At 55.6% G+C, this 23,678-nt stretch overlaps 1 protein-coding gene across 4 annotated transcripts in view; it reads left to right on the forward strand.

Moving 5' to 3' along the window:
* The first annotated feature begins 358 nt into the window (after window positions 1–358).
* Window positions 359–23,678, forward strand: part of UBL7 (ubiquitin like 7) — a 34,040-nt gene continuing 10,720 nt past the window's right edge. The window contains exons 1-11 of one of the 4 annotated variants that reach the window (XM_056128716.1): window positions 359–423; window positions 3,049–3,261; window positions 5,316–5,435; window positions 11,103–11,185; window positions 11,960–12,044; window positions 12,569–12,626; window positions 13,424–13,557; window positions 13,784–13,833; window positions 14,043–14,210; window positions 14,702–14,824; window positions 17,617–17,761. In XM_056128716.1, coding sequence (XP_055984691.1) covers window positions 3,078–3,261; window positions 5,316–5,435; window positions 11,103–11,185; window positions 11,960–12,044; window positions 12,569–12,626; window positions 13,424–13,557; window positions 13,784–13,833; window positions 14,043–14,210; window positions 14,702–14,824; window positions 17,617–17,754 — 1,143 coding nt within the window. In that variant the 5' untranslated portion in view covers window positions 359–423; window positions 3,049–3,077 and the 3' untranslated portion in view covers window positions 17,755–17,761. Of the gene's footprint in view, window positions 424–487; window positions 591–3,048; window positions 3,262–5,315; window positions 5,436–11,102; window positions 11,186–11,959; window positions 12,045–12,568; window positions 12,627–13,423; window positions 13,558–13,783; window positions 13,834–14,042; window positions 14,211–14,701; window positions 14,825–17,616; window positions 17,854–23,678 lie in introns of those variants that run through there. The other 3 variants (XM_056128713.1, XM_056128717.1, XM_056128715.1) reach the window with 3 other exon arrangements.

Genomic DNA, 23,678 nt, shown 5'->3' on the forward strand with positions numbered 1-23,678 from the left:
AATCACACAAATCCCAAATCATCCTGTTATTCGTCGATTGCCTCGAGCAGGCCCCAGTAGCGTCTCCTTCATCCTAGCCCCGAGATTATATTCAAGGCTCTTTAGGAGAATGAGACCCGTCATTGTTACTGGTATTTGGCATATTGGGTACGCCACGGGGAGTTTGCCAGACTCTGTCCTGTGGGCAGGCTACATTCGGTAACCTGCCAGTTTGTCCAAAGTCCTTAAAAAAAAAAAAAAGAGAAAAGAAAAAGGAAAAAAAAGCCCCCGAAACCACGCCCCTCCCGGAACCGGAAGCGGGGCCTGGGCGCGGAGACTACAACTCCCAGAACGCAGCGCGGCGCGCCGGCTTCCGGCTTCCGGCGGCCCCGCGGAGTGAGTGTTTGCGGCGGCGGCGCTGCGGTCGATCCTTCCGCGGGACGGGTGAGGGGCGCGGGTCCCGCGGGCCCGACGCTGCTGCCGCGTGTCGCCGGCTCCGCGGGCGCGGGGGGCGCGTCGCGGCGAGTGTCCCCGCGCGGCGCGGCGCCTCTGCGACCTGGGCCGTGACTCGAGCTCTCCGAGGCCGGACCCGGGTCTGTCACCCGCGGCGGGTAAAGCCCGTCCGGGGGCGCGGGCGGGGGCCGGGCCGGGTCCGAGCGCACTCGGCCTGCGAGCACGGGGGTGGGGGGAGGGGTGGGGGCGGCGGCTGGCGGGGGTCGCGCTCGACCTAGAGGCCGGGGAGGGGAGCGGGGAGCGCAGACGCGGGGGAGGAAGGCGGGCAGAGGGGACGGGTGTGTGTGTGTGTGTGTATGTGTGTGTAATGAAGTGTGTGTGTGTGTGTGTGTGTGTGCAATGTAAGAGCCCGGTGTGTGTGTGTGTGTTCAATGAAACAGCCCGGGGTGTGTGTGTGTGTGTTCAATGAAACAGCCCTATGTGTGTGTGTGTGTGTAATGAAACAGCCCGGTGTGTGTGTGTTCAATGAAACAGCCCGGTGTGTGTGTGTGTGTGTGTGTGGTCAATGAAACAGCCCGGTGTGTGTGTGTGTGTGTGTGTGTGTGTGTGTGGTCAATGAAACAGCCCGGTGTGTGTGTGTGTGTGTGTGTGTGTGTGTGTGCACGCAATGAAACAGCCCGGTGTGTGTGTGTGTTAAATGAAACAGCCCGGTGTGTGTGTGTGTGTGTTTGTGGTCAATGAAACAGCCCGGTGTGTGTGTGTGTGTGTGTATGTGTGTGTAATGAAGTGTGTGTGTGTGTGTGTGTGTGCAATGTAAGAGCCCGGTGTGTGTGTGTGTGTTCAATGAAACAGCCCGGGGTGTGTGTGTGTGTGTTCAATGAAACAGCCCTATGTGTGTGTGTGTGTGTGTAATGAAACAGCCCGGTGTGTGTGTGTTCAATGAAACAGCCCGGTGTGTGTGTGTGTGTGTGTGTGGTCAATGAAACAGCCCGGTGTGTGTGTGTGTGTGTGTGTGTGTGGTCAATGAAACAGCCCGGTGTGTGTGTGTGTGTGTGTGTGTGTGTGTGCACGCAATGAAACAGCCCGGTGTGTGTGTGTGTGTTAAATGAAACAGCCCGGTGTGTGTGTGTGTGTGTTTGTGGTCAATGAAACAGCCCGGTGTGTGTGTGTGTGTGTGTGCGTGCACGCAATGAAACAGCCCGGGGTGTGTGTGTGTGTGTGTGTTCAATGAAACAGCCCGGGGGGTGTGTGTGTGTTAAATGAAACAGCCCTATGTGTGTGTGTGTGTGTGTGTGTGTTGTGGTCAATGAAACAGCCCAGTGTGTGTGTGCGTGCACGCAATGAAACAGCCCGGGGTGTGTGTGTGTGTGTGTTCAATGAAACAGCCCGGGGTGTGTGTGTGTGTTAAATGAAACAGCCCTATGTGTGTGTGTGTGTGTGTGTGTTGTGGTCAATGAAACAGCCCGGTGTGTATGTGTGTGTGTGTGTGTGTGGTCAATGAAACAGCCCGGTGTGTATGTGTGTGTGTTCAATGAAACAGCCCGGTGTGTGTGTGTGTGTGTGCGTGCACGCAATGAAACAGCCCGGTGTGTGTGTGTGTGTGTGTGTGTGTGTGTGTTCAATGAAACAGCCCGGTGTGTGTGTGTGTGTGTGTGTTTGTGTGTTTGTGGTCAATGAAACAGCCCGGTGTGTATGTGTGTGTGTGTGTGTGTGTGGTCAATGAAACAGCCCGGTGTGTATGTGTGTGTGTTCAATGAAACAGCCCGGTGTGTGTGTGTGTTCAATGAAACAGCCCGGTGTGTGTGTGGTCACTGAAACAGCCCGGACAGTCAATGAGACCTAGACACAGGTGGAGCGGTTCTAAGCATCAGCTGGGTGTGCCTGGGTCCGACTTGGGTCTGTCTATTTGTTTAGTGGTCGCTTTAGTTTGGGGGAGCCACACTGGCCTCTGTTTTCGGGCCTCCTGCATGCCAGGCGTCCTCCTAGTCCCCAGAGCTTGCGGTCCCTGGGACCGCCCCTGCTTTAAACGGCGAGTTGTGCCTCTGCATGACCCTTTGGAGAGAGGCGAGAGGCGGGGAGAAGCTGCGGTTCTGTCCCCGGAAGGCCAGAACGGTCGTCATTCAAGCCAGAGATGATGGAGGAAAATGAGTGAGGCCAAGGAAGAGAGGACTGAATTGCTTTGGAGTCTCACCGCGTTCCCGTTATTGGGGGATGGGGGGTTGCTGTTCCACTGTCCTCTTCCAAGACACAGGCCTAGGGAGTTGGTGCTTTTGGAAGGGTGGGGAGGGCCACGTCTGGGGATGCTCAGGGCTTATTGACGCCTGGCTCAGTGCTTAGGGATCACTCCTGGTGGGGCTTGGGGGGCCTTATGCAGTGCTGGGGTTTCCCCTAGGGTTGGCTGCTGTGTAAGGGAAGTGTCTTAACCCCTGTACTATTGCTCTGGCCTTAGATGTTTCTTGCTGTTCAACAGAGGATGAGTAGAGAGGGGCCCCCAGCGAACAGTTCTGGCCTCCTGGTGACAGACACAGCTTTTCCCACAGCAGACACTGTGGTGGTGTTGGGGTGGGTGGCAGTAGGGTGGTGACCTTTAACCACCTTGGCTCTGTTCACTTATAGGGAGAAAGAGAGAGCGAGAAAGAGAGAGGATGTCTCTCTCGGATTGGCACCTGACAGTGAAGCTGGCGGACCAGCCGCTTGCCCCAAAGTCCATTCTTCGGTTGCCAGAGTCTGAGCTGGGAGAATACTCCCTTGGGGGTTACAGCATTTCATTCCTGAAGCAGCTTATCGCTGGCAAGCTCCAGGAGTCTGTTCCGGACCCCGAACTGATTGGTAAGTGCAGTCCTTATTTTTGGGGGAGGGGAGTGAGTGGTGGGAGTGCGGGGGTCGGGGTACTTCTGTAATTACTAGGAAAATTCAGAGTTTGGAATTTATTGCCTTATTATGTTCATGCTTGTAGAAAATGAGCATTGGTGAATCTAAACCCAAAGCACAATGAAGCTGTTGGTTGTGCTCTTTTTTGGTGGGGGGTCCCAGATCCTGGCAGTACTCAGGGGTTACCCCTGGCAGTGCTTGAGGAACTGTGTGCCAATCCAACTCAGGTTGGCTGCGTGCAAGGCAGGCATCTCACCTGCTGTACTCTCTCTCTGGCCCATGGTTGCATTTTCATCTGTGGGCTATACTGACCTACTTTTCTCACGGTTTCCAAGTTGTGACGCTATTGAAGTTTTCTTTTGGAAAAATTGGGGGTAGTCTAGAAAGATGAACAGGCCAGAGAAGGCTCCCCACTATATTACTTCTGAGGTGAACCTCTGTTTGGTTTTTGGGTTTGGGGCCACACCTGGCAGTGCTCAAGGTTTATCCCTGACTCTGCACTCAGAAATTACTCCTTGTGGACTTGGGGGTCCATAAGGGTTACTGGGGATCGAACCCCGGTGGGCCACATGCAAGGTAAACACCCTACCCACTGTACTGTACGCTCACTCCAGCCCCATCGAGGTGAGCCTTTAAGTGATGATTAGAAGGATGGTTGGTGGAGAGTTAGTTTTTAAAAAAGGAAAGTATAAAACCCCTACCAATAAACCATGGCTCCTAAAATTAAATTTAAAAAATAGAAAGATAGCAGGGTTCATTCTGGGCTAAGGAAGAAGGGATATCAGCATAGCAAATTATATTAGAAACAGGGTTTCACTAGCGAGGGGATCCAATGGCATAAGTGGGTAGGGCACTGGCCTTGCACACAGCTGAGCTGGGTTCAGTCTCCAGCACCGCATGTAGTTTCTGAAGCCCCGTCAGGGCTGACCCCTGAGTGCAGAGCCAGGAGTAAACTCTGAGCACTGCTAGTTGTGACCCAAAAAGTTTTTCAAATGTGTGCTTTGGAGTCAGAGATGTTACCCATTAGTTCATACCTTGTGTGCTAGAACCCTTGATTGATCCCTGTTACTGGAAAAAAAATAAAAGTGGTCATTCATAAAAACACTGGGTTCGTGGGGCTGGAGTAATAGTTCAGCAGGTAGAGTGTTTGACTTGCATGTGGCTGACCAGGATTTGATCCCCGGCATCCCATATGGTTCCCTGAGCACCGTCAGGGGGTGACTCCTGGCTCTGCACACAGGAACTGCTCCTGACAGTGCGACCCAAAAAACCAAGACAGACAAACAAAAAACCCAGACAGACAAACAAAAAACCCAGAGGTGCGACCCAAAAAACCAAGACAGACAAACAAAAAACCCAACACTGGATTCAGGGCTGGAGTGATAGTACAGGGGGTAGGGCTCTTGATTTGCACAGTGACCCAGATTCGATTCCCAGCACATCCCATATGGTCCCCTAGACCTGCTAGGAGTAAGCCCTGAGCACCGCTGTGTGTGGCCCAGAAAACAAAACCAAAAAAACCAACATTGGAATCATCTTTTTGTTGGTTCTTGCAATTTTCCCATCTAAATTGACCAATCTCCATGGTGATGAGCTCTTTTTTTTTTTTTTTTTTTTTTTTGCTTTTTGGGTCACACCAGTGATGCACAGAGGTTACTCCTGGCTCTGCATTCAGGAATCGCCCCTGGCAGTGCTCAGGGGAGCATATGGGATTCTGGGAATCGAACCCGGGTTGGCCGAGTGCAAGGCAAACGCCCTACCCGCTGTGCTATTGCTCCAGCCCTGGTGATGAGCTCTTGAGCTTACCTGTTAGTGATTCTGTATATTTCTGAGTTTGGGCTTGCCAGCTAACCATTATTATTAAAATGCGTTTATTAAATAAATGCATTTTCTTTTGTCACATGCATTTTAAGGCCCATTATCATACCTGGGGTTAAGGGAAAGGTTTCTTTAGAGACAGAAACAAAATTGTTTTGAGGATCAAATTGTGATTGGATAGTTTTATTTTTTAGATCTGATCTACTGTGGCAGAAAGCTCAAGGATGAGCAGACTCTTGACTTTTACGGCATTCAGCCCGGGTCCACAGTCCATGTTCTGCGCAAGTCCTGGCCCGAGCCTGATCAGAAACCTGGTGAGTACTGGCCAGCTTAGCCATCAGACGGACAGAGCTTCCGGAATGTCCTCCACCAGGCCTCAGCGGGTCAGAACACTGGGGTGGTCTGTGGTGCAGAGAGGAGGGCTCTATTACAGGCCTGATAAACGGGGTAATTTTGATTTCCCTGCTACCAACACCTCTGAGGGAAGCAAAGCTGAGTCTCCTTTTTAAATTCATTCCCCACTGTTTCCTTAGGGGTGGGAAGTGTGTGTCTTTTTAAACCCTTTAAACTAACAGTTTACCTAGCAGTGAACTTTGTATGCTTTTGTTTCTGCTGTTATTCTCATCAGGAAAAAGCTGGAAACTCCTTTTAGGTGTGTGATGCTGCAGTTTGTTCTTTTGATGGCCAGGGTTCCTGCATGCTGCCTCAGGCCGCAAATGGGCCTAATCCCTCACTTTGCACCTTCCGCTTTCTATTCTGGGACTTTCCTGAGGCCTGGGTATGGTGGCGTATTTTTAAAGTATTCACATAGTTTGTGGAAGCCTTGTGTACCTTTCTGATTTAGTAACAATAGGTGCTGCTTGAAACGCATAATTCAGATTTTGCACCTGATACTTCATTTCTATTTTTTGGCCACACCCAATGATGCTCAGGGCTCTGTGCTCAGGGATCCCTCAGGAGATCACATTGGGTGCTGGGGATGAGTCTGGGTTAGCTGCGTGCAAGGCAGGCACCGTGCCCACTGTACTCTCTCTCCAGCCTCTATTTTTAAGTTTCAGTTCTTGGTTTACACCTAACTATGCTGGTCATTCATTCCTGACATGATCCAGGACCATGTGGTGTTGGGGGTCAAACCCAGGACTAGTCCATACAAAGCAGGCCCTCAACCCTTCATGCTATCTCCGCTGCTCTACATCTGTATTTTCTTTGTTTTTCATTTTTGGGGGCTATACTTGGTTATGTTCAGGGCTTACTCCTGGCTCAGTGCTTAGGGATCACTCCTGGCAAAAGTGCCAGGATTGAACTTGGGTTAGCCACGTGCAAGGCAAACACCTTAGTCACTCTCTCTAGCCTTAGGCTTGTGGTTTCATAAACTTTTTTTCTGAGGCTGTAGCGATAGTACAGTGGGTAGGATGCTTGTCTTCACGTGACCAACCCAGATTCATCCCCAGCGTCTCATATGGTCCTCTAAGCCCACCAGGAGGGCGTCCTGAGTGTAGAAGCAGGTGTCACCCCTGAGCACCACCAGCTGTGGCCCCAAAGCCACAAAAAACAAAATTTTGATTTTTTTTTTTTTTTCAAAATTTTGATTTTTGTTTGTGTTTTTGTTACTATCATTTAATTATGATTTCAAATAAAACTTTTTATTGCTGTTCAGTAATATGGTTGCAATAGAGTTAACATGTTTGGGTTTTGGCAGTTTTTATTTTTTCCCACGTAGTCAGTGCACTGTTAGCACCAGCACTGTCCTTAGGTCACTTGGTTGGCAGAGAGGTCGTCTTCGTCACCCTGGCCGGTGGAGGCTCTTGTGGGTGCGCGCGTTTCCCTGCCGGCCCTGCCGGGGACCAGTGGCAGTGCTGCCTGTGAGTGCCGCGTGTGCTCTGCGCTGATGCCCACCCGGCCCCTCACCGGGACGTGGGATTCATGAATGCCGTAATTGCATGCTGGACATTGACTCCCCTTTCAGTTCCACACATACAGGACAGGAGCATCTCTTTCCCATACCCTGCTGGGAGGGTGAGGACAAGAGCGTCTCTAGCGTCTGGGGGCCGGGCTGGCCCCAAGGAGGGTTTGGCATAGATTCTCGCTTCTCCAGCATCTGCTCTTTGTGACAGCGCTACAGTCAGAGCAGAAGTAGACAAGGGCCCGCTCATTTCTTTTTTGTTGTGTTTTGCTTTGGTGGTGCTCAGGGTTTACTCCTGGCTAGCGCTCACATTTGTGAATACATAAGAACCCCGGCATTATCCACACAGAAGTTGCCAGTATCTCTCCATTCCGATTCCGGGTGACCGTTAGTCTTTGTCCCGGCTCTAGTTTTGGCCCTCCTTCTAATCAGCAGTAAAGGCACTTTGTTCCAAAACCACCCCCAGAGCGAAACCTGCTTTCTAAGCCCAGGTAACCAAGCCCACCCCCCACCTGTGTTCCCTGTGCCGTTTGTGCTGTTGGCACAGCCCCCTCGCAGGAAGGAGCCGCACACGTGCCTCGTGCCGCTGCAGCTGTGCCTCTCCGGTCTCTGGCTGGAGGGCACCAACAGAAGGGAAGTCACATTTGCTGCTTCCGAAAGCCAGATTGTTTCTCTCTGATCTGTCATTGAAGCCTTGCAGTCGCCCTGCAGGGTAGGCACCTGCAGTTGCAATTTACAGAGGAAGAAAAAAAAGGAGTAGAAATTCAGTCAAGGTCACCGATTTCGCAAGTAGCTGTAAGAGTAGAGTGTGACTTCGGGTGTTCTGGCAGGGCGCGCACCGACTTTCCCCAGGCCTGGGCTGGCTGCCTCCAATTTCCTAAGGGTAAAATTAGCTCCAAGATGCAGTAGTGCGGATTATCTGGTGACTGGCTAATGGCATTAAGGGACCTTTCCTTCCGTCCTCTGTCTGAAGATTTATTTTGAAAACAAATGAACCTTTTTCATTGGGAGGTGAAAATAAACTTCCAAATTTGAAAGGAAACAGTTTCGTGGAAGCTATTCCATTTAGAATATTTCACCCTGAAGGCTCTTCCAACGAAGCAAATTTCACGTCTCCCTGATTGGAACCTGCGGGAGGAGAACCTGGCCCTCCCTTCCCCCTGGGTCTCTGTGGTGCTCTGCAGGATCCCCTATAGCTTGTGATTTAGGTCAGGGGTGTTGGGCTGGGTGTGGCTGAGCTGGTGTTCCTTTCAAACCTGTCACTTGTTCGTCTGCTGTGACTTGGCCTGGTGCATTCTGTCCGTCCCCTCTGATCTCAAGCCCTCTCAGCTGGACTCTGGGTGGCAGCCTTACCCTAGCTCTCGAGTAAGTGATGACTCACTGCCTTCGTGTTCCTGAGAACTAGCTGGGTTCCACGTCTCTGCAGAGGCCCTCAGCATGGGGCTTTGTAATCGTATGTTTGGGCTTGATCTAGTGTCATTTCCCCTGTGGTCTTAAGAGTTCCACATTGCAGGGATTCTTGATTGATTTTGCGTTCCTGTACCTTGTTCAGAACCAGGCGTGGAGTAAGTGCTCAGTGTAGGTTTGTTGGAGAAATAAATTAGACCATTTACCTAAAGTGATTTGATGTCCATGGCGGCAAACCCTGAGGATTAGAACTGTAGGTATCCATGTGGAATTGGGCAGTACATAAACTGTGACAGGCACAAGGAGCTGTTCGTTGCTGTTGTTGTTTTGTTTGGGGACCATACCCAGTGATGCTCAGGACACCTGGTTCTGCTCTCGCTTAGCTCAGAAAACCATATAAGGTCCTGGGGATTGAACCTGGTCAGCCTTATGCAAGGCTGGTGCTAACCCCAGTTCAAATCCCTGACACCCTGTGTGGTCCCCCGATCCCCTCTAAGAGTAATCCCTGAGCACAGAGCCAGGGGTAGGCCCTGAATACCACTGGGTGTGGCCTAAAACCAAAAAATCAGAACAATAAAGACCGGAGCAGTAATACGGCGAGTGGGGCATTTGCTTCGCACATGGCCCACCCGAGTTTGATCCCTGGCACACACGAACTTCCTACCTGCTTCTCCACTCCAAACCAAATTTCTTCACCTATGAATGGGACTGTGATGTTCTAAATAATAATTTTTTTTTCATTTCATTTCATCATCCTGTTATTCGTCGATTGCCTCGAGCAGGCCCCAGTAACGTCTCTTTCATCCTAGCCCTGAGATTATATTCACGGCTCTTTAGGAGAATGAGACCCATCGTTGTTACTGGTATTTGGCATATTTGGTACGCCACGGGGAGTTTGCCAGACTCTGCCCTGTGGGCAGGCTACATTCGATAGCCTGCAAGTTTGTCCAAAGTAGGAATAAGACAATAAGATGTCATAAAAAAAAAGTTCTGTTAAGAGGTCGCGCGGCCGCAAATGCGGCCGCGCGGTTCCGGGATCTGGATTTTATAGTCTCTGAGTCTTGGCCGCTGATGGGATTACACGGCGCCAGGGGGCCAGGTGGTGGGTGTGACCCCCGCCTACTGGAATTTGGAGGATCTGGGTGGAAGATGCTCGACTCCAATTCGAGTAGGCTTGGAGGTCTTGGCCCCGGAACCCGCGTGGCTTTGTCCCTCTGCCAGTACCTTCATGTGTGCGGAGAGTGGTCTCAGCATGGTGGTGGCTGGTCCTGGAGGTCTTCGGCTGCCGTAGCCCTGGTCGGGGCGGGGAGGAAAGCTCAACCCGCTCCCCTCCAAGGGACTCCGGGAAGGAACACCCAGGCGCGGGGGCAGAGACTGCACTCTTCTAAATAATAAACCAAAATAAAATTCAGACAGCTGCTAAACTTCCTTCCAGAATATGAATGATCATGTCCAGTGATGAAAAAAGACCTTCGAATTCTCATGAAACTCTTGGCTGTCAGGCTTGTGATGGAAGTTTTCTAAGAACCCTAGAAGTGGGCTGGAGCAATAGCACAGTGGGGAGGGCATTTGCCTTGCACGCGGCCAACCCGGGTTCGATTCCCAGTATCTCATATGGTCCCGTGAGCACCACCAGGAGTAATTCCTGAGTGCAAAGCCAGGAGTAACCCCTGTGCATCATTGGCTGTGACCCAAAAGCGGAAGAAAAAAAAACCCTAAAAGTCTTATGCCTATATTCTTTTTTGTTTGTTTTGGTTTTGGGCCGTACCTGGTAGTGCTCACGTCTTATTCCTGACTCTGCAAGAATCACTCCTGGTGGGGTTTGGGGAATCATGTGAGATGCAGGGTTGAACCCGGGTCAGCTACGTGTACGAGGCAAGTGCCCTCCTTGCTGTACTTTACCTCTGATTCTATATCATCGTTTCATTTCTTCTTTAAATTCAGAATTATCACGGAGACCTAAAAGGAACGCTTGGAGAGGAAACAGTTGCCCGATTCTGTCCCCCTTTCTTTGCTGCCTTCTCCCCTTCCCACCGTGGACCACATGCACACTGACACATTTTACATAGTTTTACCAGCAAATACGCACACAACTCTGCATTCTAATTCTTGTTCTTAACATATTGTGTCAGCGTAGCTCCATATTGTTCAGATGGCTTGCAACAGTACTTTAAATCACTGCAGGAAAGTCTGCGGCGATGATTAAGTCCTGCTCCTGCTTAAGCCTTAAAAGTCTCTAGTCCGTGCAGAAAGGAGATGAATCGGAGGGGTCTCTCTCACATGGTCTCATTCCCCTCTGTGTGTCTACTGAAGATGCATAAAAGACAATGCAGTGTTCAGGCTGGAGAGCTGCAACGGCTGGTAGGCTCTTACCGTACACACGGCCAGCCTGGGCCCAATCCCGGCAGCACCTGGGGTGCCCTGAGTCCCACCTGGAGAGATCCCTGAGCACTGCTGGATGTGGCACACACACCCCCCGCCCCCATTCTTCCCTCCAAAAAAGAAAGTGCAGTTTTCACAGCCGTGGCACAAATGGCTCTCTCTGCATGGGCCTTACCGGGGGATGGAGGGATGGGAGCTGCGGATCAGGCGGTGCCCGGCCGTGTGCTGATGGGATGGGACGAGCAGAGCCAGGCCCTGGGCTGCGGGGTGACCAGGTGTCTCTCTCCAGAGCCTGTGGACAAAGTGGCCGCCCTGAGGGAGTTCCGGGTGCTACACACAGCCCTGCACAGCAGCTCCTCCTACCGGGAGGCGGTAAGTGTGTGCCAAGTGTGCGCCCAGGCCTGCCAGGCCTGCGGGCGAGGGTGTGAACACTGGCTGGCAGAGATGTCGGTGGGAGCCAGGAGCCCGTTGTCATGGCTACCCAGAGTTCCTGGGGGAGTGTTTGCCATGTCTGAGGGTCTCTGTGGAGCCCTTCTTCCCCCCAGAGAGGCTCCCTCCCTCGGTTGGGTGCAGTGGGTCCCCTCTGATGCTGGTTGTCCGATTTGCCCCGATACCGGCCCCAGGGACCAGCTATGGCGACAGGCCTGGGCCCTTGCACTGCTCCACAGGCCCTATTCTATGGCCTAGCTGCCTCCTCTCCGCGCCAGGCCTGGACTGCCCTGCTGGGGAAATGTGCTGACATCTTTCTGCAGGAGAATCGAAGCCACACTGGTACAGCGGTGTCGCCCCAGTACCTATACGAATACAAATACCGAATGCTAATTGTTTGGAGGTTGAAAAGCACTTTGGGGACCTAGAGAAACCTTTGTTCTTGGCCTTGTAAAGAGCGCCTTTATTCCGGCAGGATCGGAATCAGAATTGGGGGAAAGAACTGGGAGGCGGGAGGGTGACGTGCTCTTGCTCTTCCCCCTATTGTTTGTTTTCCCTCCAATAAGCCTCAGTCTCAGAGAAAAAAGAGGGTCTCCTGTTTCCTGGGCTATTGTTCATTGTGGTTGCCAGGGTCTGCGCAGGGGAGGAAGTGCTTCAGCCTGTGGGAATCTGCGCCCAGGCAGTGTTGAGCTCCTGGAATGCACGTTTCTCCTGCAGGTCTTCAAGATGCTCGGCAATAAGGAGTCTCTGGATCAGATCATCGTGGCCACCCCAGGCCTCAGCAGTGATCCCATTGCTCTGGGTGAGTGTGGGCTTGGTGGGAGGAATTGCCGGAGCAGACCAGGAGAGGGCAGGGCCCCAAGGAGACTCTGATCGTATGGGGGCAGGTGGTAACCAAGATGTGGTCCGTCCACGGAGCCCCCTCCCCTGCCCTCCCCCCGTTCCTCTAGTGCCACAGATAAGCAACACCTCAGTGGCACCCTGAATGAGAGCCTGCAGCTCCCTGCGAGGGTGCAGTCAGGGAGCACTCCTGCATGTGCCGAGGGAGGTTTGGGGGGTGAGGGTGGGGTGGGGAGGGCACAGTCGGGGAGCACTCCCGCATGAACTGGGGGGCGGGGCGGGCGCAGCGAGATGAGGGCAGAGACCAGCGTGTGGGCATTTGGTGCCGCGGGAGGGAGAGCTGCAGGGATGCGTTTTCTAGTGCCCGGACCCTCTGCTTCTCCTGAGGTGGCCGCACTGCCCCAGGTCACTCAGCGCCCCGAGCCTCTTCCCCCTCCTGGGTCTCACTGGGTTTCCAGGCTCTGAACTGAGCCCTGTCTCCTGCAGGGGTTCTCCAGGACAAGGACCTCTTCTCTGTTTTTGCTGACCCCAACATGCTGGACACGTACGTAGTCCCTTCTAGCTAGTGTACTCTGTGCTCGCTCCCACGGCCACTCCTGAAGCCAGGTGTTGTCTAGGCTGGTTGCATCAGGATGTGAGGACTGAGCAGATGTCCAGGGGCCTGCGGGCAGCCATGTGGAGAGCCGAATGGCAGCTCTGTCCTCTCGCGCCGGTCAGCGTGAGGGAGCCTCTGGAAGGTCTCTCTGTGAGCCGCACCCATAGTGCTGGACCGACCCGGCGCTCCGGGTGCCATCTGGGCCCCCTGTACGAGTGTGGACTCGGCCTGTTGGGGAAAGTGGCAGCTGCGGTGATCCCTGTGATGCTAAGAGTTGGGCTTGAGCTGTGGCACAGCAGGGTGGGCACTGGTCTGCCACGCAGCTAACCTGGGTTTGAGCTCCCCCATCCCCTAGGTCCTCTGAGCACTGCCAGGAGTCACCCCTGAGCATCGCCCAATGTGGCCCCCAAACCAATAAAGAAATAACAGTTTCTTTTTTAAAAAGAAATAAGCTGTTCAGGCTGGAAGGGCAGGAGCGGGCAATGAAGGGCTTCTTACTGGGTGCAGCAGACATCTCAGTTGGCTGGACACTGACTGCCACGTGCCCTTCATGCCTACCCAGGGGCCGATGGGGGGCATCTGCATTGGGTCGGAGCAGCAGGAGGACAGAGCTAGGCAGAGAGCGGTGCTGGCGATGGAGCGAGTTAAGGGCAATGCGGCCCCTCAGCGAGGGCTACTGAGAAACCCTGTCGGTTCCCAGGATGCTCCGTCCTTAACTACTCTGGGCTTCTCTTGCCCTGGCCCAGGTTGGTCCCCGCCCACCCAGCCCTGGTCAATGCCATCATCCTGGTTCTGCACTCGGTGGCGGGGAGCACGCCGCTGCCTGGGGCCGACGCCGCTGCCCGGAGCCTGCCCTCCAGCTCGTACCGGGACATGCCAGGTGAGTGCGGGAGGCGCGTTCCCGCCCCCGGGGTATCCCGGCCCAAGCCCGCTATGTATAGTGCTGTGGAGGGCGTCCCTCGGGAACTCTGGGTTTGATTCAGAGCGTGCATCTGTCTTGTAATTTTCCAAGGGAAGAGAGGAAGAGAGAAATCGGGAGTGCCCGCGCTAAGCCTGGAGCGGCGCCTGTGCCGCTCTGTTCTCCTGAAATCTGCTCTCCCCCCCAGGTGGCTTCCTGTTGGAAGGGCTCTCGGATGACGAGGACGACTTCCACCCTGTAGGTGGCCTGGCTGCCAGCCTTCGGGGGGCACATGGGGTCCACCTGAGCTGGGTGCTGCTCTCCAGCCTATGGGCCGAGTTCTGTGGTGTACAGGCTTCCAGCTGGCCGCTCGGGGACCACCGCGCCCCCGTGGTTCTGGAGCAGGGGTGGGGTTCGTCTGGCAGCTAGCCAGTACCACCGCCCTGACTTGCTGGCCCCCTCTTCAGAGCACCAGGTCCACGCCATCCAGCAGTGCTCCCAGCTCCCGCCCGGCCTCACTGGGGTATAGCGGGGCTGCCGGACCCCGGCCCATCACCCAGAGCGAGCTGGCTACAGCCCTGGCCCTGGCCAGCACCCCGGAAAGCAGCTCTCACACACCAACTCCTGGCACCCAGGTATGGGGAAGGGGCTGGGAAGAGGGTTTGCGATCTCGAGGGTAGCCTTCCGAGAGGGGCCCAGGGCTCGCCTAGCTGACCATCGGCCACGGTGCTTTCGGCTGATGGGACCCACAGCTCTGCTGACCGTCCACTGCAGTTTCGTGAGCATCCCTCGCCTGCTGACGGCCTCAGAGCCCACATGCAGTGGGATGCTGTCACAGCCCTTCAGGGGACCCTCGTGACCTGGACCCACTGGGTTCGTGCACATCCCCTACCTAAGGGGTTGGACATCTGGGGACGGTCACTCCCGTTCCACAGCTGTGCCTCTGGGTGCTGGGCTTCCACAGAGGGCAGGACCTGCCTTTCCGGAGTGGAGGAGCACAGTGTCTCCCAACACCTCTGTCTCTCACAGGCTCCTGGACACCATAGGGCGGGGGGTGTGACAGCAGGGCAGCTTGCTGGGAGATTGAGATGGCTCAGGGTGGCGCTGACCACGGGTCTATCTCCAGGGCCATTCCTCAGGAACCTCACCAATGTCGTCCAGCGTCCAGTCAGGGACCCCCATCACCAACGATCTCTTCAGCCAAGCCCTCCAGCATGCCCTGCAGGCTTCCGGGCAGCCCAGCCTCCAGGTAGGTCTGGCCTTGTGATGGAGAGGTGTGCCCACCAAGGCTGCTCTCTTGGGCCTGCCGCTGCTGACCCGTGACCTGATCTGCCTCCACAGGCTGGCTGGGCTCAGGGTTTGTTCAGTGATGCATGCATCCGTTTACCCGTAGTGACCGGGCTTAGCAGGTGGGGGTCAGCATGCTGGCTGGAGTGAGCTGATTCTCATCCTTTTCCCAGGCAGTTCCTGAGGCGGAACTTGAGGGGAGAGCTGCCGTCCAATTAAGCTTTCTTGAGGACGGAGTGTCTGAGCTGACTGTGAGGGTGAGGGAAGGTTAGCCAGGCAGGGTGGTGGCGTGTAGGGCAGTGAGCTGGCTGGTGTCCAGGTTGAGCACATGTGCAGAATCCATGGGATGTACTTACGGGTACAAAGCTGGTGGCTGGAGCCCTGGCACAGCAAGTTGGGCGCTTGCCACACACAAGGCTGACACGGGTTCCGTCCCCAGCACCCCATGTGGTCCAGGAGTGATTTCCTGAAGGCAGAGCCAGGAATTGGCCCTGAGCACACCAAGTGTGGCCCAGAAACCAAAAGCAAAGACTACCAGGCCAGAGGCAGTGTCCTTGTGTAGAAAATCCAAAGAGAGAGCATGCTGGAGTGAGCGTACTTGCCTTACACACAGATGCCCCTGGCTTGGTCCCCGGTACAACCCCAGTGCCACACACATGGTCCCCTGAGTCCCACCAGGTGTGGCCTATAGACTCTGCCCTCCATCCCCAAAATAGGAAAATCCTGAGATTAGTCTGAGAAATGGTGAGCAGGAGCCTGCCTGGGTGTGAGGCCCTGAGAGCTGGGCCAGGAGGAAGACCCCCTTCCTGTGGTCAGCAGCACTGCCTGTTCTGCTCACGGACAGGTCACCAAGCACCCCTGCAGGCACCCGGGAGTCTCCAGTGCCATGTACCAACTCTCCGTGTTTCCTTCATTCACAAGAGCCCAGGGCCGAGCCAGCTTCCTCCTGGACGGCACAGAGCTTCAGTGGCCCAAGTGGAGATCCAGCCTGAGTGGCCAGGGCAGGGGGAGGACCAGCTGGAGCAGGAGACAGGGGCCCTCTTAACATTCTTTCACATCCCCAGGTTACACCTAGTTGTGCTGTGCCCAGCCTGGGAGCTGCCACTGCTCTCCTAGTCTGGAAAATGAGTTTGAAGTGGTTTATGTGGCTTTAAAATGCCTGCGTGCCCTCAGCCCTGTCTGCCTCTCTCTCTTTTTTTTTTTTTTTTTTTTTTGCTTTTTGGGTCACACCCGGCAATGCACAGGGGTTATTCTTGGCTCATGCACTCAGGAATTACTTCTGGCGTTGCTCGGGGGACCATATGGGATGCTGGGAATCGAACCCAGGTCGGCTGCGTGCAAGGCAAACGCCCTACCCGCTGTGCTATCACTCCAGCCCCAGTCTGCCTCTCTTGAGTCTGTTTCTTCTTCGCTGCGTTCTCTGAGTTTCCCTGTGAAAACGTGATTTTTCTCTAAGTTGTGCTTTTCCCTCCTTCCCGAGAGAGACGAGTGAAGCTGTGAAGGTTCTAGATAAGAAACCGAGGGTGACTGTCTGGGAAGCCGTGGAGTCAGGAAGGCTGACATTCTCAGAGACAGTTCTGGGGCCAGGGAGTGAGGTCCCCGCAGACAGCGCCGTGCTTGCTTTCTGTGCGGCTGCATCAGCTTCAGCCCTAGTGTGAGTTCCTGGCACTACTGAGCACCACCAGGGGTCACTTGTGAGCACAGAACCGGGAATAGCCCTGAGCACTGCTAGGTTTGACCCAAAGTGCCCCCCTCGGCCCCTCCCCCCAAAAAATCTAGGTAAAAATCCAAATAAAAATTCCAGGAGCCATTAGTCAGGGGCTAGAGTGATGGTCCAGCGGGTAGGGTGCTTGCCTTGCACACGGCCAACCCAGTTCCGTCCTGCGCGTCCCATATTCCCCAAGCACCAACAGAATAATTCCTGAGTGCAGAGTTGGGAGTAACCCCTAAGCAGCACTGGGTGTGCCGCAAAAACTTAAAAAAAAACAAGTGATCAGATTTAAATTTGTGGAAGTGAAAATATCTAGCAGACCAGACTCCCTAGCGTGCCCTGTCTGAAGGCAGACCGGGGGGAGGAACCTGCAGCACACAGAAGAGGGTAGAATCTCCCCATCCCCAAGTTTCCTAGTCAGGAGCAGCTTCTTCACAGAGCAGTGGGCAGAGGACAGGAAGAATCTCTTCGTGGAAAAGCAAGTCAGGTTGGACCTTGCTGTCTCCTTTCTCAGAACGCACCATGTGTGCACGCCTGTGTGTGTGTGTCAGGAAATTGGATTGTGTGTGTGTGTGTGTGTCAGGAAATTGGATTGTGTGTGTGTGTGTATGAGAGAGAGAGAGAGAGAGAGAGAGAGAGAGAGTCAGGCAGACAGACAGACAGATAGGAAATTGGAACAGCGCAAACTGATGGTATGCTTCGAGTTTACACAGATTACCCCAAACCGAAATAGCAAAGGTCTAGAGAGAGAGAGAGAGAGAGAGAGAGAGAGAGAACAGTGGGCAGGGCTCTTGCCTGATGCAAGCTGAGCCAGGTTCGATCTCTTACATCCCAACAGTACCAGGAGTGGTCCCTGAGTGCAGAGCCAGGAGTAACCCCTGAGCACTGCCGAGTGTTGCCGAAACCACTACCCCCAAGACAGAGAAAAAGTTGTACTTTTTCTCCAAAGCCGCTCTTTTTCCCTAGAGCTCATGCCCAGGGGTCTGCGGCGGCAGCGCGAGGCTCGGCGTCTGGCTAACTGCTCTCCCGCCCCGTCTTTGCAGAGCCAGTGGCAGCCCCAGCTGCAGCAGCTTCGTGACATGGGCATCCAGGACGACGAGCTGAGCCTGCGGGCCCTGCAGGCCACCGGGGGGGACATCCAGGCGGCTCTGGAGCTCATCTTTGCTGGAGGTGCCCCGTGAACCGTCTGTGCATCCCAAGCCTCCTGCCCCCAGCCCGAGAGGGGGTCCCTGTGGTGGCCCCATCTCCTCTCTCCCCAATACACCTGATGCTTGACCTTCTGCCTGCCCGTGTCTGACCTTGCCGGCGGAGACAGTGGGCAGGGCCGCCTCTGTGGTCTGCAGCACGGAGTGCTGTGACCTCAAGCGTTAGGGCTGGCCTGGGCCTTGGCTGGAGACGTTGAGGTGTGTGGCGGGGGATTCCGTGTGATGCCCACAACCACGGGAAGACCTCGCCACGGAGAGACCCCTGCCCCTTGGGTGCTTTGGGACTCACCGGGGTGCTGGGGTGTGCCTGTGCGGGAAAAGGCGGATGCGGCCGAGCCGCCCGCGGCCCGCCACAGTGCGGAGAGGGGCAGCGTGTCTGCGCATCACTCCCACAGGCTTCCGGGAGATTCCCTGGCCTCGTCCCACCAGCATTCTTGGATGCCCACCCTGTAAGGATGCCAGAAGCCAGGCATCAGCGCCGCGCCAGGAGGCAGGACCCTCCTCTGTCCTGCAGGCGTGAATGCAGGAGCAGTTACCCACGATGCCAGGCAGCTGCAGCGACTGCGAGCCGTGGGCACGGGGCGGGGAGGGCACCAGCCCCCAAGCTGCCGCTCCATCTGCCCGGCTCCCCTCCTCCGCACGGCGCTTTCTGCTGCAGCTTAGACAAGGCCCCGACGAAGGAGTGGATTTCGTTTGCTCTGGATAGTTTGTTAGGAGAACCCCCCCCCCCCCCCCCGCCACCTCCGCCCACCCGTGGTGGAAAGGTACTGCCCTGCCCAGAGCCTTGGGCAGGAGCCCTGGCCTTTGCCAGTGCTGTTGTCCACATGGCACAGAAGTTTCTGCAGCTGTGACCTTGCCGGGCTGGATATGGGACAGTGGGTCAGGCGCTTGTCTTGCACACAGCCACCCAGCTTCAACCCCTGCACCACAGAGGGGCCCTTGAATACCACCACATGTGGCCCAGGACAGAAAGGAAAAAAGAACTGCACCTGCTGGGTGGCTGCCCAGAGTCTGGAGGTGGCCCCGTGTATGAACGCTTAGCTTCGCATGCAGGAGGCCCAGGTTCAGTCCCCGGCACTGCCAGGAGTGACCCCTCAGCCCTACCGGGAGGGGCCTCAAACAGCAACACATCTACCGGATTCCTCAGTGTGGCCTGTGACTGCTGCCTTTCTGTCCTGCGGACCCCCCAGCACTCGCCTGTCCCTCCCAGTGAGCCCAGAGGCCCAAGGAGCGCGGCCACGGTTCATTGTCCCTTTGCTTGTTCCTGGTTTTAGCCCTAGCACACCATGGCCTTCGTGGGCAATGCTCTATAAGGGGGGTACTCTCGAGCACCCGCTCTTCCATCCAGAGTGAGGCCTCCACGTTCCCCACCCTTACCCCTCCGGCAGCAGGCTCAGGGTTGCCCTCTGCTAGGCCTCCCGTGCCTCAGTGGTCCCCCAGGGGTTTAGAGCTGAGACTAGGAAGCTGTCTCCGGGCCCCGCCCATGTCTCTGCGGCAGACACAGAGGCCAGCTCCTTCACCGCTGGCTGACTTCGGTGGAATGGGGCTGACACAGCCCTTCTATGCCTTCCATGTCATACCAACTTGCACCCTGTCCCCGGGGCCTGCCTTCCGGGACGCTGGAGCTCCAAACTCCCCCAGTCCTGATAGGCTGTGGAACATTAAAGTAGCCTGGCACTGACCCCCCAAATACCAACCACATGGCTTCCTAGAACCGCGCCGTCCCACGCTTTCCCTTTCCCTTTCCCTTTGTCAACTCTTCCTCCAGCGTCTCGGCACTTTGGCCAGGCTTCCTGCGGCCATGGCCTGAGAATGCTGTGGAGGCTGGTCAGTGACGTCCCTGAGCCCGGGGCTTTCCAGGGGTCAAGGGCTCCTTGCTCGCCACTGCCCTGTCCACCCGTGGCAAATGACCTCTGAGCACCCACCGTGCCAGGTACTCAACGAGGTTCTTAACTCGGAGCCTTTGCTAAGAGACAGCCCACCGAAGCCCAGTGAGAGCCAGGCCTGGCCTGGCCTGCCCGGCTGGGGGCTCAGAGCAGGGTCACTGACTTGTTAGGGTCAGGGTGTGGGCATCAAAGCTGAGGTCGGGAAGGTGTAGCTGAGTGGGCTGGAAGTGGGGAGCCCGGGGGGGGGGCGGGGTCATTCCAAGACCCATAGGGAAGTCTGGCTTCCCCTAAAAGGGAGGGGCAGCAGCTTCAGGGTCACCCGAAGCAGAGTGGGGAGGCTGGGGGCAGGACACCAGCGAAGAAGCCGTAAGCCATGTGAGCTGGCGCTGGGGAGAGACTTGAGGAATCGACATTGAAGTCACTTGGGGAAGAGACCCCGAGGTTCAGAGAAGTGAGGGTTAGGGTCAGAGAGAGTGAGTACAGTGGGTAGGGTATTGCCTTGCACAAGGCTGACTTGAGTTAAATCCCTAACACCTCCACGTACCACAAGGAGTGACCCCTGAAAACTGCCAGGAGTAAGCCCTAAGCATTGCCCAAGTCCCTAAAACCAAAAATAACAAAACAAAACCAAAAAACATGGGCTGGAATGATAGCATAGGGAGTAGGGCGTTTTTCTTGCACACACCCGACCTGGCTTTGATCCTGACATCCCATATAGTCCCCTGAGCACCACCAGGAGTAATTCCTAAACACAGAACCAGTGGTAAGAACCGAGCATCACTAGGTGTGGCCCCAAAACAAACACCTCCCCTTCCGCCAAACAGAAGTGAGGACACTGGCTCAGATCGTACGGTGAGGCCGGGGACGGTGGTCTTGGAAACTCCCTCCGTCCCAGAGTGGGGATGGTGCGAGCTCTGAGCAGGCCACCGTGGAGCCTGAGCTTCTCGAGGGGCAAACGGCCCACCTCGGGGAGCGTTCTGGGCGAAAGCAGGGAACCAGATTCCTGTGTGAGATCCATGTCTGACAGCTGCGTGGAGGCTGGATTAGTGGGAAGTGAGACTGGGAGGGGGAGACCAGTGCGGGGCTCTGCCTGCAGATGGGACCCGCCGGGGACCCACACCGGAGCTGCAGCGGGGCGCGGGTGGGCCGGAGCATGTGAGAAGTGGAGGGAAGGGAGGCGGCCCGCAGGATGTGCGTGGGCCGATGGCAGGGCAGCAAATGCAGGGCTGGGGTTGCGATTTGGCATGCAGCGCGGGTCTTGGACACTGAGCTGGCCGCAGTGCCAGAGACAGCCTGGAGGAATGTCTGAGAGGGATTTGGAAAACAAAACCAAAAAAGGCACTTGGCTTGGCCTGAGAGAAGGATCAGCAAGTTCTAAGTTGGGCGATAGGGCCAATGTCAAGTGAGAAGTTGACTCAGAGGGACAGACCCCATCCGAGGAGTTGGACACTCAGGGTGTGGCTGGTGGCTGGCGAGACAGGGATAGGGGCTGCTGGCTGGGGAGGCCGGAGCAGGAGTTGGGGGCGGGGGTGTGCAGGGAACCCTGGAGCCAGGAGGAATGACCTTGGACTTTGCAGCCTGGGCGGTGGTGGAGGCAGAGCCTCACGCAGGGTTGGGGGGGGTGGGGGGCGAGGGCACTCTGCAGAACCCAGCTGAAGAGGGGACAGTGCGGAGAAGGACAGAGAGCAAGCCTTCACGGTTCAGCAGAGGTGAAGTTGGAATTGATGACGAGAACTTTTCTAGGAAGCTAAGGGGGAAAAAAAAAAGAAAGAGACCCCAAAATAGAATATGCGAATATGCAGAGATGGGTGCGTTTTCTGAACAGATCCCTTCTCCTGATATAACTCGGAGTTGGCTGGGCTGGCATGGGCTGGGCTGGCACAGCTTGCTGGGCACATGGGCCCGGGTTCTGCTCCTTGCCTCAGCCCCATCTGGCCTGGGCCCTGGCCCAAGCTCCCAGCGCCCTACCCTGAGGTGGCCTCTTGCTGCCTCTGCCGTGGGCTGCCGTGCCTCTGAGTGGAAGTCCTGGGAGGGCGTTGGGGGGCGGCACCTGAGGCCTGTCTCCCATTTCCCCCAGCCCCTCCCAGCCCTCTTTGGCCCTGCATCGGGCCAAGGTCAGCACTGGTGGCCCCCATCCTGTCTGGCTTCCTCTGCACTCCGCATAGCTGGTGAAGAATTGAGTTACCTCATGCTGGAAGGGGCTGCAGAGGCCCTGGCCGTCGCTCTCCTGGGCTCTGGCTGGCAGCTCCGGCCAACCGCAGCACTGCGTGGTTGTGATCAGCATCAGGCCTCCTGTGCCAGTCACTAAGCTCGGCTCCCCATATGCCATCTTCGTGGCCCCTGCTAACCTCCCCAAAAAGCAGAGACCAACCTCAGTCGTCGAGGAGGACCCCAGGACATGCTGGGGCTGGGAGTGGGGTCTTGCCAGCACGATTCCCTCAACAGAGCCCTGGGGAGGCCGCTCAGCAGGGCTGCAGGGGCAGCCGGACACTTGTCCCTCCCCAGCAGTGTCGGCTTGAGTGTTGGCGAGGAATCAGGCACTTCCCCGGACTCCCCACCCTCAGGCAGCCCCGGCGATGCCCTTTCGGATGCTTTCCTCAGTTTCCGGTCGTGGATGCGAACAATGCGTATCCAAGATGCTGGAATTCTCTAGCTGATGGCCCTTACCTGCAGGAGCAGAAGAAACACAGTCCCTAGGGCCTGAGAGATAGCACAGGTGTGAGGCAGACACGGCAGACATGGGTTCAATCCCCTGCAACTCATCTGGTTCCTCGAGCCCTGCCAGGAGTGAGTCCTGAGCGCTGCCGGGTCTGGCTCAGTGCTCTGTCCCCCTCCCTGAAAGAAACACAGTCCCAAATTCTGCCGTGAGGATGAGCAAATCAGGTTCTCAGGCCAGATGGGATCCCATTTCCTCCTGGACCCAGACAGAAACCCCATTCTCACTCTAGTGTCCCAAGAAGCCCGCTGGCTCCAGGTTGGCTTTGAGCTAAAATCGATGGAATTTCACCTGGTGTCAACCCAACATGGCCGAGCCCTGGGAGAGACTGTCCTCAGGAGCCAAGGTGGGCAGGAGCCAGCCTTTTGCTCTCAGTTAACCATCTTTTGATGGAGACACAGCAGACGGCCGGCCCCAGGAGGTCTCCGCAGAAATTGACAGTTAGATAAATGACTGACGAATCTAATCCAGGAATCAGCCGGGATTACAGACAGACCAGGCAACGCCCCAAGAAGAGCCGAGTTGGGAATGGGGTTATTTACTGAGGCAAAAAGCGGATTTAGAAAGATGTGACGTGTGTGTGAAATCCTCAAAAGGGGGATTAGATTGAGCTGGGTGGCCTTGGAGGACATGGGTGGAATTCCTGGTAGGAGGCTTTGTAACTGTGTTTGATTTATTTGATTTTGGTTTGGGGATGACACTCTGGGGTGTTCAGGGCTTACTTCTGCCTCTGGTGCTTAGGAATCACTCCTGGTGGGGCTTGGGGGACCATATAGGGTGCTGGGGATCAAACCCAGGTCAGCTGTGTGCAAGGCAAGCTCTCTACCCACTGGACTCCCTGTCCAGCCCCCCACTTGCATCTGTTTTAAGGCTGTCATGAGAAGCTTCAGGACGGACCCAGTGACCTCTGAGTTACTTCTGATCCCCCAAATGGGGATTCTTGGTTCTCCATATCCGTGACAGCGTGTGAACCGTCTGTGTGTCTCCCTCATTCGTGTGCTACTGGCATGCCCAGGGATCACAGCAGAGCTACCGGCAGACCTAGGAGGGTCCCAGGACATGGCCAGGCAGAGGGCTTTTATTTTTTATTTTGCAATCACAGGGTACTTCATTAAAGATCTTCGCGTCTCTGTTTATCAGGAATATTGGTCTGAAATTTTAGAGGTTGGTTTGAATGCACTTGAGCTTGGGCTGGGGAAGATATCTCAGGTGGAGGAACATATGCTGAGCAGGCGTGAGCCCGGAGTTGACTTTCTGGCTCCATGGCCTCAGCCTCCCTCAGATGCTAAACCCGAGGG

The sequence above is a fragment of the Sorex fumeus genome, unplaced genomic scaffold, assembly GCF_029834395.1.
Source record: "Sorex fumeus unplaced genomic scaffold, SorFum_2.1 ptg000067l, whole genome shotgun sequence".
NCBI lineage: Eukaryota > Metazoa > Chordata > Mammalia > Eulipotyphla > Soricidae > Sorex > Sorex fumeus.